Genomic DNA, 16,658 nt, shown 5'->3' with positions numbered 1-16,658 from the left:
TAGTTTAAATCCGTCGTGGAACATTTGTAACGCATGAACCATATTAATAGTTGAAAGTGTGTGTTCTTTATGGAAAGTCTGACTGGGGCACTCAATTTGCGGTCACATGTTGGTTTCTCTATGAAAATTTCTCCTCTTCTGAAGAGACTAATTATAAAAGCTTTTCATTGGGCTGAGAGGTGATCATGGGACGAGCCGGGTTCAGACCGGGTCCAGACAAAATTTTAGGCTCGTTTTCTAAGCACGAGCTCAGCCCGGCCTGAAATATGAGCTTAAAAATTTACTCAAGCCCGACCCAAAAGAAAATTACTAAGCCCAAGCCCGGCTCAGTCCATATCATATATATATTTTATATATATTTAATATATATAAAAAATATATATTTGATTAAAAATAAAAAATATATATTTAATATATAATCCAGGCCCGGCTAGGCCAAGCCCAAGCTAAAAAAGTTTTACCCAAAGCCCGGCCCTTTTTCTAAACAGGCATTATTTTTTTTATCCAAACGCATATATCGAGCCTATATTTTTACCTGAACCCTCCTATTTTTTAGGCAGACCGTTAAACCGGGCCGAATAGCCCAACCCATGATCACCTCAGCTGAGGACATTACACCTTCGATGGGAAATGGTATAGCGCAGAAGTGTAGCAACAGATCTTTATGAAAATGGTTTACGCCACCTACCGACTGGATAAAGCTAAACTCTGATGGGTTATGAACAATGAAGGCAACGTGATCATAATGGGAACTGGTTGCAGGGTTTTTCAAGCCGAATTGAAAGCTGCTCTATTGTTCAAACAGAGTTGTGGGTTATAGTACAGGGTCTTCGCTGGGCCTGAAATGTTGGCTATCATTTTATCGCGGAGGAAAGCGACAGCTATGAGGCTATTGAATGGATCAAGGGACGGAATTGGAAGGTCTCTTTCTCTTATATTTATAGCGAAGTTGCAGATAAGATGATCACCTTGGCAACAGGTTCCATCACGTCCAACAATGTCGTCCCCTTTAAATAAATTTGTGATTACATAATTCTATTTTCATTAACTTCACCAGGTTTTTCAAATAAGTATTCGTATATCTCGTCTCATTCTTCACATGAACAATCCATTCTATAAATAGCATATCTGTAAAAAGATAAAATGGGTCGAGCTTTGATCGATACCCCTTACTTACCAGCGCCACTTCCCAGCTCACAGAAAGGCATCCTTCTCGAGTAACTTTACTACCTCGTGCTGATCATTGAGCTTCGCAACATCGATCGGAGTCTTGCCGTCCATGTTTTGGAGAGTTCTGCAGTAAGAAAGAAGTTACGTTACAGGGGAAAAGAAAAAAAGGGTCGATACTCATGAGAGATCAAAATCAATGGTTTACAGACAATTTGTTTTACTTACACAGCTGCGCCGTTCTTCAGTAGAAGGGCAACACAGTCTTTCCGTCCATAGCCAGCTGCATAATGAAGTGCAGTATTCTTGTTCTTGTCCAAAGCATCCACTGCTGCTCCAGCTTCAAGAAGGATTTGAGCGCATTTCACCTTAATATAAAATCAAATTTGTATTAGCTTTGCCCAGCCATACAATGAACATGAAATTACACCCATTCCTTTGCAAGGAAATCTACAAAGCTATAGAAACATAACATGTTTATTAGCTGGAATGGATATAAAATACCACTAAACCAAGAAGAAAGCATAGCTTAGTAGCTGACGGATTCCATGATAACAATGACATCTGATAATCATTAGCAGAGCATTATTGATTTGTGTTTAGATATGTAATAGTGATATAAAATTTCTCCCCACCTTAAAGATCCCAAGATGAGATGCTTACAAGCAAAAGGATGCTTTAAGGATCCAAATTCTACAGCATCGATGCTATTAGAGATCTCAGTGCTAGTTGACATTGATCTTAAATCACCAAAGGTAATCAACTCGCTAAGATGGGGAATGAACTGATTCTCATCCAAAATACACTTCTTTTCATCAAGGTGAAGTGTTTTCTAAAATAATGAGTCAATAGTTACCCTTTTAATGTGTGAATTCAGAACTTCCTTCCGAAATAGTAATTATTTTATATTATAAGTTTTTACCTTATCAAAATAAAATTCATTGTAAAATTCAAAGTTAACTGTGTTTTCTTTAACCTTTTTCTAAAAGTTATAGATAAGATCAAGGCTACCTTAGTGATTAAAACTATCTTATTTCAACACCAAATTTGTCCTATCTAGATGAAAACACTTCATTTCTCAGGTGATGCAACAGCAGAGAGAGAGAGAGAGAGAGAGAGAGATTCAGTTAGAATATTATTTTACCTCACCGTATCCACAGGCAAAATGCAATGCAGTCCTTCCCTCTGAATCTTCTTCATCCTTGTCAGCACCAGAATCTAGTGCAGCTTTTAGACCCTAAGTAATGAATACAGTCAAGAGTTTCTAGATTATCTGTCAAAGGGGAAGAACATCTGTACGAAGGGTTCATTCAGCCATACCTCAACATCACCAACACTAGCACAATTGTGTACAACTGACTCATCCTCATTTCCTACATCGCCTTCATCTGCAGCAGAGTTACCAGCAGAGGTGGCTGCATCTCCTGAACCAGCAACACCCATTGCTTCACCTAACTTCTGCAGAACCTCTTTATCATTCCAGTACCTAGAATAGAATCCTTTTCTTTATTAATAATTTAGCAAAGAAATTGTTGAATGTAGATATTCTAAAGGAGAAAAAGTTATGCCCACAAGCTTATAGGAGAAGTAATGCACACAACACAAGCTTATGATATGATGATGCTCTTAATCTCCTAGTATTTCGATCAATCACCTCATCATTGCTGCAGGACCGCCGGTCTCTATTTCTTCTAGGATATGTTTCAATGATGGATCTTCTTTAATGCGTGACATCCTTTCCTCAATCTGATCTTTGTGTTGAGGATTTGTCAAACTGTCAAGCATGCTAGACATAGCTGGATCCTGAAGACAGACACTAAAACTTCATCTACCATACATAAGATAAACAAAAAAATCATAAATCTGCTTAAACTTGCAACTGAACCCACATATACCTGCATTAATGCATTACCAAGGTGCTCAGCCATGCTCATAAACTGGGGATTTTGCATAACCTGTTGCATAGTTGAATAGTACTGCTGTGGATCAAACTGTGGAATACTCTCTTCAACCGCTGCCCCTTGAAAAGTTTTACTGAGCTGCTCAGCCATTTGGTTAAAAGAAGGGTCTTTTGCTATCTGCTCAGCTAGTTCCTTGATGCTTGGATCCTAACCGAAATTATTAACATCCATAAGCCAAAAATTAAAATTTGTTGAGATTTAAAGACAAAGTTGTTACAGCCACCAAGTTGGAAGGGAATGCAATATGAGATTAACATCAGACTGAAGTCAGTCACTAGAATAACAAAATTTAGAAACTATACATAACTGAATTGACTAAAAAGTCAAAGATCTGAATACAAATTAAACGAAATCCAAAATGAGCTGTACCTTAAACCCAAGAACGATCTGACCCAAACACCTAATAAATTGAACTTGACACTAAAATTAATAACAACTTTTTCATTAAAAAAACTACAAATTTTATTCACTTGAACTAAAGGGAAACCCGACCTGAAAATAACTCAAACACATAACAGCAAAAATCTAGAATGACTTTAACTCTATATGACCCAACCAAACCTGTCCATTTGCCACCGCTACTTGACACCCCATTCTAGCTATGTCAGATTGAACTTTGAGCCCCATAAAGACAGACCCCGCAAAATTTAATATCCCCAAGTGCAACTACAGACCAATTTACAACCTTACCCAAGCTGTAAAATTATCAGTGGACACTGTTCTATTCTGTCAGCCCCAAGCCATTAGCAAGGATGTCATACTAGGTGCTATAAAATTATAAGTACTCTACTGAAACAGTGCATCAATGAGATTAACCATAGACTTTATGATGTCATACTACTGCAGCATTGGCAAAGACACGGAACAAAGTGATGAGCAATGATTATCAAAAGTTGATCAAATGAATAACTTAAAGACGATTGTATTTTTTTCCCCATTCAAAGAAACAATTCATAACAATCCAAAACAAGATTTAAAATAAAAGAAGAGAAGCTTACATTAAGAAGGCCACTCATAGCTGAGAAATCGAAGTGATTAGGTGGGGTGAACCCCATTCCAGGCATGGTATCAGGTGAAGCTCCACCCTGTACTGGTTTTGACTCTCCCGTGGAAGTTTCAGGTTTTGAGCTTTCGCCCTCCGTTGTCAAATTCGATTTCTCACCTAAAAAGACAAGAAAAAAAGCATAAAAAAACCAACCGAACTTATAAATTTACGAACTCCACAACCAAGCCAGATCGGATTAATCGAAATTACTCAGTCCCAATCAACAAAATCCCTAATACAAGTATAAGAACTAAACTTAGTACTACTTAAAGGAAATATAATAAACAATTACAATATAGCATTGAAAATAACGAAGACAGTTACCTTTCTACTTCGGATTCGAAAACAACATCAATTCAATACCGAAACATAGTACTAAACAGTAGTGATTAGAACAATCCACAACACTAAATTAAGTCAACTGCCGATTAAGAAACAATGAGACGGAGCTCAAACAGATCTCAGAATAAATTACAAAAATCTAATTTAACAGCAAAAAAAAAACACATAGAAAATGAATCTGAGATTAAGCTGACCAGTAGCAGTGGATTCCTTCTGCGAGTTGGAAGACATATCGGGTCAAATAGCTGAATTCAACAATTTAAAAACCGAAAAGAAAGTGTTAGAGATTAGAATTTAAAATAAATTTAGTAGAGAAAATTAGCAAATTGATCATAAAATAAATTGAAACTACACCTCTTGATTTTTGAGGTTTTGGAGTTTGTGTAGCTAAAAGTGAAGGAAATATTTTTTTTTTAAATTGAAATGATAATAAAATAAGAGAACGAAACGGCTAGGACTCTGGTCTCTGACAATTAGGACTTAAATGACAATAACGGGAGTTGATCGGCGGGGCTTAAAACGTCTTATTACGCTCTTAATCCCTATATTATTTGTACATTTAAAATTTAACGATTGATTTCAAGAATTTAACTTCTCATTAGCTTTTTTTTTTCTTATTTAACGATTGATTTCCAATGATAATATCATTAATTTGAATTATGTGGAATTTTTTAAATAAAAAATTTGATTATGTAACTGATATTATATACGTGGAAGGTCAAATAAGCAAATAAAAATGTTGAATTTAGGATTGTAAGATTCTTTAACATTGTTTTAAATGAGGAGGTTAAAGTTATTATATATATATAATTCCCACATCTCATTATACATTTTGATTATATCTGCTCTACCCATAATCTCTCTCCAACCCATAAATAGGAGGATAATGCGTTTCAACGCACTCAAGCCCACGTCCTCCTGCATTAGCAACAATGCTCATACCAATCAAGCTAAAACTCAATCGACAACTCCTAGATTACTTAACCATCACAAAGTTGGAAGAGTATGAAACTAATTTCTATATGATTTTTTGGTATATATATTAGCTTCGTAGCTACTAGAAGGTCTTAACCAGTGGCGGAGCTAGAAAATTTTTTTCAGGGAGGAGCAGAATTAAATTGTAAATTTTTATTATAGTAAAAATGTAATTTTACCATTTTAATAGTCTATATCTTTATAATTTTTAAATGATTAAATCAAATTTTTATCATTTTTGGGAGGGCCAAAGTGCAATTTTGCCATTACTATTTTAAAATTTTATAAATTATAAAGGGCTAAATGAAAAAAATTTTATTTTAGGGGGCCAGAACCACTGCCAGCCTCCTTAACTCCACCACTGGTCTTAACATTAAAGTGCTTACTAAATTATGAGGTTTTGGAGCATTATTATGTTTGGCATTGGAGGCTTTTATTGAATGGTCACACAACTTATGAACTTCTAGTTCAATTTTCATGCTAAAGTATGATTTAAGGTTGAATCTTGGTAGTTTCCATGCATTTTATTGGTGAGTCATGATATTGCATGTTTCAGAAACGTTTTGAGATAATTTTTAAGTGTTTGAAGCTTAAATTTTGGTACTCTCCCTCTAAGTCTCGAGATACAATACTTATGTATTGAGATAAAGAAGTTACAATATTTATTTTTTTCTCTAACAATCTAATGACATAAATGAGATTTTGAGGTTTAAAATTTACAGTTCATAGGGTCATATCTCAAGACATTGACCCCATGTCTTGAGACATGTTGTACTGCACCACAAGGTTTAAGCTTTTATGCTCCGAAATGATTTCGAATAATGCCCAAATGTTCTCATTTCATAATGAGACTTTGGGGAGGATCTAAAATAACTTTTAAGACCTCAAAAATGTTGGAATGAGATGTGAAAAGTGATAGCTGATTTTGAATTAGGTTTTAAGATTTTCTTAATTTATGGAATTTAATCATTGTTTTCAAGCCATACCTTACATGAATGTTAGTTGCAACCCTAGAGCAATTACATTGTTAACATCTCCTATCCATTTTAGACATCGAGATAGATAAAGGGTGTTGCATAATTAGTACACATTTAGAATGTTTTATGTGCTAGAAGCATAATGAAATGTAAGTTCGTCAAGGCGGTATGGTTTAAAAGTCAATTGTCACTCGGAATGGATGACTTCCACCATATGGATTTACTTTAAAGCCTCCAGTTCTGGTTTGCAACAATTGATGATAGGTGGCACGAGTGAGGCATTCTTTACTTACCTTCTTGTTGGTTTATGGACTATCTGGAAAGTTAAAAATGAAAGGATATTTAATCATACTTGCCTTGATTCTATTCGGATGATTTGCATAATAAATCAACTTTTAATGATGATTCTAGATGCCTTCAGTTAGAGTGGGAATTAAAGATATAATTCTAATAGTGATAAAAAACTCCGCAATGATGATCCAACAGTAGCATGGGATATGGACAAAGGCTAGAAGATATCCATTGGTTTGTCTACAAATAGACCCAATGGCACGTATGGTGTTGTTGCACTACTACTTGATAGCAGTGGTTATGGAGTATGCCTTGCATTTCGAATGAAATATAGCCAATGTCGTGACAAGGAAAAGCAGACATTACGATGACACGAAAACGATGTCCCAACGAGAAGAATCGCCACGTCCCAACGAGGTAATATGCCACGTCACGACTTGGCGATGTGTTCCCTACTAAACCGGGTTTCTCTCCTAGTTAAACTTTGTTATCTTTTCCTGTTATCTTTTCCTAGTCTAACTTTTATTTTTCTAAGGATGTATTGTAAGAAAATATAATATTGCATGTAGTATTAATATGTTAATAACAATAATAATGCAATACAATGCAGTAGCAGTAACACAATATAATACCTGTAATCGAACAGAGTTGAAAATTAGAAGAAGAATTTTGTTGAAGCCTGTATCAATAGTTTCCTTAAGACAAATTCGACCTCTCCTCAGTGTTTTGAGTAAAGTTGGACGTCTGTCTCCCAAGATACAACAACAAACGATCACAATAGTAGCACAACAACAGTGATCAATCGAACACAATCTTGTCTTTCTCTATCACCAGGAGGAATGGATTTAGAAGGAATTTTTTATATTGATGGTTTTGTATGATATGTTTTGGAAGTCTCCTAACTTGGCATCTTTTTTATTCATAGTATTAGCTTTTACAAATATAGCATTGAGTTTCCACATATAATTTAATACATATCTCATTCCCACAAACATTCCCCCTTTTGACAAAACTAACTTCTGGGATTCAAATATCATCCTAAAGCCATGCATACTTAGGAGGGTCCTAAAGACAAGGTTCTTGCTTATGTCAGGCACATACAACACATTTTGAAGTTTCAAATTTTTGCCAGAAGTCATCTTCAAAATCACAGTGCCTTTCCCCTTAATCTTAGAAGTTGCAACTTTACCCATATAGAGCTTCTCCCCTATCTCACAAGGAACCAACTCATCAAAGGAGTCCTTGTTACAACAAATATGACGTGTGACACTAGTATCAAACCACCATTCTCTTGGATTTGAATCAACCAAGTTGACTTCAGAAATCACAGCGCAGAGGTCAAGATCAGATATTTCATTAGAAATATTTTCCACAACGTTAGCCTCATTTCTTCTAACCCTCTTTGGAAGCCTACAATCAAATGACTTGTGTCTCATCTTTTTACAATTAAAACATTTTCCTTAGAATTTTAGCTTCTTGAAGACACCACATTTTGGTCCTAGTTTAGACCCAGTCTGAGAATGTTTTCTTTTCTTGGAGTCCTTATTGACTTCCACTACATTTGCCTTAGCAAAGTTAGGATTGGTTGTTTTGTTTAGCCTTTTAGCCGCACCTCGATTGTCTTCTTCAATTCAAAGTTTGACAATCAGATCTTCCACTGTCATTTCCTTTCTTTTATGCTTAAGATAGTTCTTGAAGACATTCCAAACAGGGAAAAGTTTTTCAATAATGGTTGCCACTTGAAATGATTCACTTATAACCATCCATTCCACGAGAATGTCATGAATGGTCAGTTGGAACTCCTGCACCTGATTTACAGCAACTTTGGAATCAAGCATTACAAAGTTTAAGAACTTGGCAACTAAGAATTTATTGGCACCAGCATCTTTAGTTTTGATTCCCATAATTCCTTATATGTTTTCTTAATATTGTATACTTCATAAAGTTCATCAGATAAACCGTTCAAAATGTAGTTACGACATAGGAAATCAGAGTTGTTTCATGCTTCGGCAATGTTGAGGCCTATATGAATAGTTTCCTTAAGATAGATTCAACCTCTCCTCGGTGCGAAACGTTGGATGCCTGTCTCCCAAGATACAACAACAAACGAACACAGTAGTAGCACAACAACAGTGATCAATCGAACATAATCTTACATTTCTCTATCACCAGAAGGAATGAATTTAGAAGGAATTTTTTATATTGATGGTTTTTTTATGATGTGTTTTGGAAGTCTCCTAACTTGGCTTTATATAGAGGAGAGGAAATGAATGAAGAGATTTAGACCAATTCATGAACAGTTTTGTTGAAAAGTTAATGGATATAAGTGAACATACATTAGTCACCTAATGTAGGAAATTTCTATTCAAAGTATTATTCATGTGAATTTTACGATTTAAGTGTTTGATTGAATTGATGTTACACATCAACAGAGTCTTAACTCGGTTGTAAAATTACCAAAATTCTATTTCCTTTTACAAAGTAAAGAAAATTATTATTAGGGTGTATATAATTTTTTAAATTTTTATATAAACTTTAGAAAAATACACATATTATGGGATTTAAACCTAAATTAGCAAGATTTTTAGCGTATCAAGTTTATCATTTTAGCTGAACACTCCTTTGTTTTTTTTTTTTGCATTAACCTTTTTTAGGTATATATATGTTCACTTACATCGTAATTATACCATAATTTAAAAATTTTAGGGTAAACTATACCCAAAGTCACTAAACTATTAGTAAATTTATGTTTTGGCCATTTAACTTCAAAAAATTACAAAATGCCCACTGAACTATTTGAAAGTTTTAATTTAAGTCACTAAGCTATTAAAATCGTTGTTGTATGACTTTCTTTGATCGCACTGCATGCATCAATCAAGGGCTCTCTCATTCCCCTTCTCTTTTACTGTTTAGTTTTTTTTCATGAAATAGCTTTATTATTTGATCTCCAACACTAATTGTCAAATCAACTTGGATCTAAGGTATGTTCTTCTACTCGTCGATGAGTACTGATCCACCGTACTGATTGTTGAATTGTTGCTTGGAGTTCACTAGTTGGATTTTTTTTTTAAAAAATAGTCCAGTGATTTAAATAAAAACTTTCAAATAGTTTGGTGACTTAAATGAAAACTTTTGAATAATTAATTCACCATTTTTTAACTTTTTGAAATTAAGTGACCAAAACATAAACTTAATAGTTTTGACATTGGGTGTAGTTTATTTTTTTAATGGTAAAGTATAGAAATGGTCACTAAACTATTGCTTGTGTTCTATTTTGGTCACTGAACTTTTAATTTTTTCGATTTAGTCACTAAACTATTTGAAATCGTTTTTTGTGTTCATCGAACATTAATAGTTGTTTGAAATTTGACGGTAGTGCTAACATGAGCTTTTTTATTATTTTGTAAACATTAATAGCCCTCTAATAACCCATTCTATCAATTTGATCTTAAATATAAGAAATTCAACAAACTTGCTCTCAATGTTTACAAAATTTGTCATTTTATTCCTCTAATATATAATTTTTTTTCAAAAAATGAGTAAATTTATGCCGATCATATTCCCGTATCCAACCCTCACCTCAAGTCCAAGTAGCATAAGCTAAACAATGGAAGAAAAGAAAATAAGAGGAATGAAAGTGGTTCATCTCAGTGGCTATTATAAAATTTTAAATTAGTAATAGTAAAATTATACTTTATCCTTAAAAATAATAAAAAATTAATTTAATCTTTTTAAAATTATAAATATATAAGCTATTTTAATAGTGAAATTATATTTTTATAATTATAAAAATATATAATTTAATTTCGAACCAAAAATAATTTCTCATCTCGCCCCCATCAGTTCCATAATCAAAAGACTGTTTGCAAACTTGAGAAACTTTCTAGGGAACAAATATTTTTGGCCCAGCTGAAACTACTTCCTTCAAATTAAACAAACCCTCAATATTATATAAAAATATACGCGCACACATCAGTACCTAACTACACACATTAATTTACTTTATTTCTTCCTTATAAAGTATAATGCAATTATCAAAAATTAAATTGATGTTCTTGATAAAAATGAGCAAATTATTTTAATTTCTTTTAAATTTTAATTAAATTCACATTTTCTTAAAATAGTAAATTTGGTAGGGTTGATCAATGAAGGAAATCTTAAAATAACTACAAATTTGATTAAAAATTCAAATTAAATTATACTAAAGAGGAAGGTATTGTCTTTTATTTTGATGAGGCGAGAATAAGTGGAAAAATTGGAGGTGAGATCGTTGACGGAGGTCATCTGAGCGGCGACGTCTCAAATTGAGTTGGATGCTATCATGGCTGACTGGACACTTGACTATATTGTTGTGGCTTGATCTGATTGGACAAAAGGGGAACTAAATCATTTTAGAGGGCTAAAATGACAAATTTTGTAAACATTAAGGGTTAAATTTATTGATTTTTTTATATTTAGGATCAAATTGATAGAATGTGTAATCATTAGAGGGTTAAATTTGTTATTAAGCCAATAAAAAAACCAATGTCAGTTCTTCCATCAAATTTTAAACGACTCTTAACGTTTAGTGACTAAAAAATTTGATCTTGAATAGTTTAGTAACTAAATCGAAAAAATTAAAAGTTCAGTGACCAAAATTGAATGCGGGCAATAGTTTAGTTACTATTTCTGTACTTTACCCATTAAAACTTTACCCTTTTTTTAATGGGTAAACTATCACTAAAACTATTAGTAAGTTTACGTTTTGTCACTTAACTTCAAAAAGTGACAAAATAGTCATTAAATTATTTGAAAATTTTCATTAAATCACTAAACTATTTAAAAGTTGTTATTTAAGTCACTAAACTGTTAAGTTTTTTTTAAAAGTCTAGTTAGTGAGCTCCAACTAACGATTCGACGATTAGTATAGTGGATCACTACCCATTGATGAGTAAAAGAACATACTTTAGATCCAAGTTGATTTGGCAGTCGGTGTTAGAGATCAGAAAGAAAGTTGTTTGAAATTTGGTTAGCAGATTCGTGACGTTCAAAATTATTTTATGAAAGTAGAAGAGAAAGGGAAGAAGAGCTTTGATTGGTGTAAGTGGTGCGAATGAAAAAGTCCATACAGCAATGATTTTAATAGCCCAATGACTTAAATGAAAACTTTCGGATGATTACGTAACCATTTTGTAACATTTTGAAGTTGAGAGACTAAAACATAAACTTACTAATAGTCTAGTAACCTTGGGTGTAATTTACTCTTTTTTAATTATATTTGGGCCCGATTAACCGGTCCCACTATCAGAGAGCCTGTGATTTACGCTAGAGACGAAGCAAATTCAAAGGTAACTTTTTAAAATTCATTTATAAACACAAGTATCCTTACATTTTCAGCAATGCACTTGGAAGCATTTTTGAGCCGCCATTGACTGACCTCACTGCTGCTCACATTTCCCCGCTATCAGAGGTATATTTCCTTTCCTTTACTCTTCTTCCTCCCTCTCTTTTCTCTATTTCTTTCCCGTGCTTCTTTATGGTGGTATAATCTTGTTGAAATCTCGCTTAGGACTACGTTTTTATCTTTAAAATTGTGGTAGCTTTACATTGGAATTGGCCGGATATAACATGGACTTAGGGTTTTCGAACAGTATAGAATTTATTGAATCTGGGTTTTCTAGACAATTTTCCTAATTCCCAATTTAACATTTCCCCCCATTTCCTGTTATGCTGTTACCACTTTTTATTTCTTTTTTTCCCTTGCCTTTTTCTTTACCATTTGGTACTGATGGAACTTTGAATGGGTTACAATTTTTTGATGGGATTGATTAAATTTCGTGCCTCTAATTGAATCATTTCTTGACTTGGATCCTGATAGGGTATAGGGTATAGAATAAAAATGATATTGAGAATCTCATGGTAAGTGAATTCTTCAAAATATGCTTAAAGTTCCATGAACTTTTGTACGTGGGGAGGGGGGCGGCGGCGGAGATGGGGGTTAAATTAGATCAATTTCTTGATATCATCGAACTGAACCAATGTTACAAATATGAATTTGACACTGAACTATTCAACTGAAGTATGGGGTTGAAATTTCTTTACTATCTTCTCGGCAGGGAGAAGGGATTGGAGAAAAACCAAACTGATTTATTGTCATATAAGGTGCTTTATGTGAATGTCGCTCTAGGTTTACTTTTTGGGAGAAAAGAAAAGAAATACTAATCAATTGTGTTTTAATATCTCAATAGAGTATTCTGTTTGTTTATTGTTTCACATGTGGAAAGTATTTGTTTTTAATATATATATATATATGTATATATCGGCTGGCATTTAAATTTTAACGAGTGTTCATAAATTTCTATGCATGTATTATTATGTATGCAATGGTATATGGAATTTATTTTTGAATTTACTGTCTAATTATACTATTAGTTTCTTTCGTAAAATCCTTGCCTAATAGAAAGCTCTACTTCACAGAACTGGCTTTAGGTTACCTTGTGAAAGTTGAAGTTGGCATCAAGCATAACACTCGGCCAAAATTCCAACACATTGCTGCCTTTGTATCAGACGTATTAATCTAATAATGTCTGTCTCTTTGTCTCATGTTTCATACTCAGCCACCTTCACCTCTTCAGCATCAAAAACCACAGTCCCTGGACCTTCTCTCTCCCCTCATTCCATCAAAGTTCCCACCTTCTTGCCTTTGACTGTCAAACCCCTAAATTCTAGCTTCACCCCACATGGAGCACGTGCGATCACCATTGCGCCACATGCCACCTCCACACCCTCTTCCATTCCTTCTGACACCTCGACTAAAACCTTTCATGGCCTTTGTTACGTTGTTGGTGATAATATTGACACAGACCAAATAATTCCCGCTGAATACCTTACATTGGTTCCTTCAAACCCAGATGAGTATGAGAAATTGGGCTCATATGCTCTTATTGGCCTGCCTTCATCATATGCTACACGTTTTATTGAACCAAATGAGACTAAGACCAAATTCTCCATCGTGATAGGTGGTGCTAACTTTGGCTGTGGGTCCTCGCGTGAGCATGCACCTGTTGCACTTGGAGCTGCAGGGGCAAAGGCAGTTGTGGCTGAATCCTATGCTAGAATATTTTTCAGGAATTCTGTAGCAACTGGGGAAGTTTATCCACTAGAATCAGAAGTGAGAATATGTGAGGAGTGTAGGACTGGGGATGTGGTGACAATTGAGTTGGGTGAGAGCCGTTTGATCAATCATACCACCGGAAAAGAATATAAACTAAAGCCCATTGGAGATGCTGGGCCGGTCATTGAGGCTGGAGGGATCTTTGCATATGCAAGGAAAACAGGGATGATTCCATCTCAGTCAAAGTAAAATTCAGGTACATCTTTGATTTCTTGTATGTGCCATTTTGTTTTTATTTTTACCCTTTCCTAGAAATGAAAAGCTTATATATTCTATTTTCATGTTGATGACTAAATTTTGCTCTATTAAACATACTTTTGAGAAGCATGATGCTTGAAGTTTCTGCTTCGAATGCTTTGTCATTTGATTTAACCCGAGTCTATATTTATCTCAAGCAAGTAGTTTTTATTGCACTGGATAATATCTGATAGTTAAAAAGACTATACGGTAAGAAAATGTTACTATAAAATTTCAACCCTGTAGGTTTATATTCTGGCTACTAGACCCTGTCTTTAGTAAATTATTTTGCATGCAAAGGTCTATAAAGTGAAGATAAGAAACAGAAAATGCAAAATGCTCAAATTTCCAACTTATATTATTCCACTTGTCACCTGTTGCTATGGATGCCTGGCTTTTGCTTTCTTTAAATTTGTTTCATCATCTAAAATAACTTAGAAGAATATGATCTTTTCTTCTTCAGATCTTTGAATTTATGAAAAAAAGTAAAGAAATAGTTTCCATATGCTTCTGTATATCATTGGCAATTTCCATACCGCACAGTGGTGTTAATTTGTTTACTCTTGATTTGTAGGGGCTTTATAGGAGGAGCACTCGGTTCTCGTAAACGTCTCTCTAGTTTGTAAGCTCGTAATAGTTTAGGCACATCGGATCAATGCTCACCTCCTTTTTTTTCCGTGTATAGTTCTATTTCTGTTGAAAATATTAGCCAGTCTTTTTCATACAGTTTTATTTATCTTATTTCACCTTTTTGAGGATTACCCTACTTTTTATCTGGCAAAATATATGTGTCATTGCTCTTTATTACTAGAAACTGTTGTTGAAGTTCTACATGAAGGAACTTTTGGCTTGTAGGACATAATGTAATGGTTGATATTGAATAATACAGCATCATGTTACCTCCTGTTTTTAAATGGCATTGTAGCATTATTTTCATTTATGCTTTTTTTCTGAAGAATCTGTTTGGAAACTCAAATTTGGTACTTTTAAGATAATGAGAGCCAAATTATGTAAAATGACTTTTGAACTTGCTGTCAAAACTAAATTTGATTCCTAAATATTTTAAAGAGTTAGGAGAATCAAAAGAGTTTGCATGGGATGAAGCTCCTCGCCCTATCCCTTGACCAGCCGAATACCTTGGTTTGATAATAAATTGGAACATTTAATTTTATCATTTAATTTGAAGGCGTCAACACATTTGACAACTGCTATGAAGTCCTACTACAATCCAGGTGCAACAAAGCAAAATTGTCTGAACTAGAATTGTGGCATGAGAAGTTGGGCCACATTCACTATTAAGGACTGCAAAGGTTGGTACACTTTGGTGCAGTTCGAGGCCTGCCAAAGCTAGGGGGAACAATATCTAAAGTATGTGGAGATTGTCTTAAAGGGAAGCAGCATACAGAGTCCCATAAACTGTAGGCACAGATTCAAACCACAGCTCCACTTCAGCTTCTTTGCATAAACCTCTTTGGACTACTGAAAACTGCGAGCATTGGAGGTAATGGGTACATGTTGGTAAGTGTTGATGACTTCTCCCGCTACATCTGGGTAAGATTTTTGAAAGAGAAATTAGACACCTTTAATGAATTTAAGAAACTCTGCAAAAGGCTTTATGATTGAGAAAGGGAAAACCATTGGCGCTATTGTTAGGATTAGGAGTGATCATGATAAAGAGTTTGAATATCAAAAGTTTACTGAGTTTTGTGATGAGGAAGACATTGCTCATAAATTCTCAGCTGCCAAGCTCCCCAGCAGAATGGAGAAACAGAACCATTCAGGAGATGACTCGGGCAAATATTGAACTAAAAGGGAATTGCTCACAGGCTGAAGCAGTCCATAGAGCTATCTATGTTATCAACGGGGTTCACTTGATTGAGTGCACAAAAAGTACTCACAAAATTTATGTATCTGTTTGCACATTACTCAAATTTGACAATAACACGAGTATGTCTAATTCTTTTAGCTAACATTTGAGAATTGAGATTTTAAAATTCGAATTTCAAAATATTATAAATTAAGTAATAAACTATTTAGAAATGTCATTTATGATAATATTTTAAATTTATAGATGCCTATATAGTAATGAATTTGATTTTTTAAAATATTTTCTAGATTTGACAAATTCATATTTTTATATTTTTCTAATATAGATTATATTAAAATTCAACTAATTTATATATAACATAAGCATTTCATTTTTACATAATAAATAAAATCTAAATTCAAATCCTCAAATCCATATTTTCAAACATAGAATTAAGTTTTTTCTTAGGAGAATTATGCTTAATACTCATATTCCTATTATATCTACTTTAAAAAAAAAAAAAAAAACCTAATAGTTTTGGTACTGACGAGACATGAAGAAGTTGAAGTCATGGTGGTGGAAGTTAAGTTGTTTCAACCAGCAACATGCGGCAGTTCGATGGCGGAGAGCGATGTCGTAATCGGTTGTTTTCGGGTTTGTCCACAGTGTTCCGAACATCTTGTAAGAAACCATTGCAAAGGGA

The 16,658-nt window shown here is 34.0% G+C and overlaps 2 protein-coding genes across 3 annotated transcripts; one reads left to right on the top strand and one right to left on the bottom strand.

Annotated features, from left to right (window-relative positions):
- Positions 1-990: 990 nt before the first annotated feature.
- Positions 991-5,019, bottom strand: LOC107898890 (ankyrin repeat domain-containing protein 2A). Its single transcript, XM_016824459.2, has 9 exons — positions 4,870-5,019; positions 4,710-4,760; positions 4,127-4,290; positions 3,063-3,275; positions 2,822-2,970; positions 2,488-2,653; positions 2,312-2,404; positions 1,396-1,535; positions 991-1,294 (listed from the first exon to the last, which is right to left on the bottom strand). Exons 2-9 carry the CDS (start codon positions 4,744-4,746, stop codon positions 1,195-1,197), a joined length of 1,062 nt encoding a protein of 353 aa, XP_016679948.1. The 5' UTR covers positions 4,747-4,760; positions 4,870-5,019; the 3' UTR covers positions 991-1,194.
- Positions 5,020-12,061: 7,042 nt separating this feature from the next.
- On the top strand, positions 12,062-15,062 carry LOC121215948 (3-isopropylmalate dehydratase small subunit 1). Of its 2 annotated transcripts, none has more exons than XM_041090886.1 (3): positions 12,062-12,207; positions 13,215-14,107; positions 14,723-15,062. In XM_041090886.1, the coding sequence occupies exon 2, from the start codon at positions 13,321-13,323 to the stop codon at positions 14,098-14,100; it is 780 nt and encodes a 259-aa protein (XP_040946820.1). In that variant the 5' UTR covers positions 12,062-12,207; positions 13,215-13,320; the 3' UTR covers positions 14,101-14,107; positions 14,723-15,062. The 2 variants fall into 2 exon arrangements, with proteins under 2 accessions (XP_040946820.1, XP_040946821.1); XM_041090887.1 differs by having other exon boundaries at positions 12,069-12,207; positions 14,734-15,062.
- The last annotated feature ends 1,596 nt before the right edge of the window (positions 15,063-16,658 follow it).

The sequence above is a fragment of the Gossypium hirsutum genome, chromosome D04, assembly GCF_007990345.1.
Source record: "Gossypium hirsutum isolate 1008001.06 chromosome D04, Gossypium_hirsutum_v2.1, whole genome shotgun sequence".
NCBI lineage: Eukaryota > Viridiplantae > Streptophyta > Magnoliopsida > Malvales > Malvaceae > Gossypium > Gossypium hirsutum.
Note: the sequence above shows the minus strand (reverse complement) of the source record. Positions and strands in the feature narration are given on the sequence as shown.

What these genes read in the sequence shown, in the direction of transcription:
- LOC107898890 (XM_016824459.2), bottom strand. Translation starts at nt 4,746, where the DNA reads ATGTCTTCCAACTCGCAGAAGGAATCCACTGCTACTG. An exon ending in CTATGAGTGGCCTTCTTAAT is followed by an intron (nt 3,276 to 4,126) that starts GTAAGCTTCTCT and finishes AATTTCGGTTAG; the next exon opens with GATCCAAGCATCAAGGAACT. An exon ending in TTGGTAATGCATTAATGCAG is followed by an intron (nt 2,971 to 3,062) that starts GTATATGTGGGT and finishes GTCTGTCTTCAG; the next exon opens with GATCCAGCTATGTCTAGCAT.
- LOC121215948 (XM_041090886.1), top strand. Translation starts at nt 13,321, where the DNA reads ATGTCTGTCTCTTTGTCTCATGTTTCATACTCAGCCACCTTCACCTCT.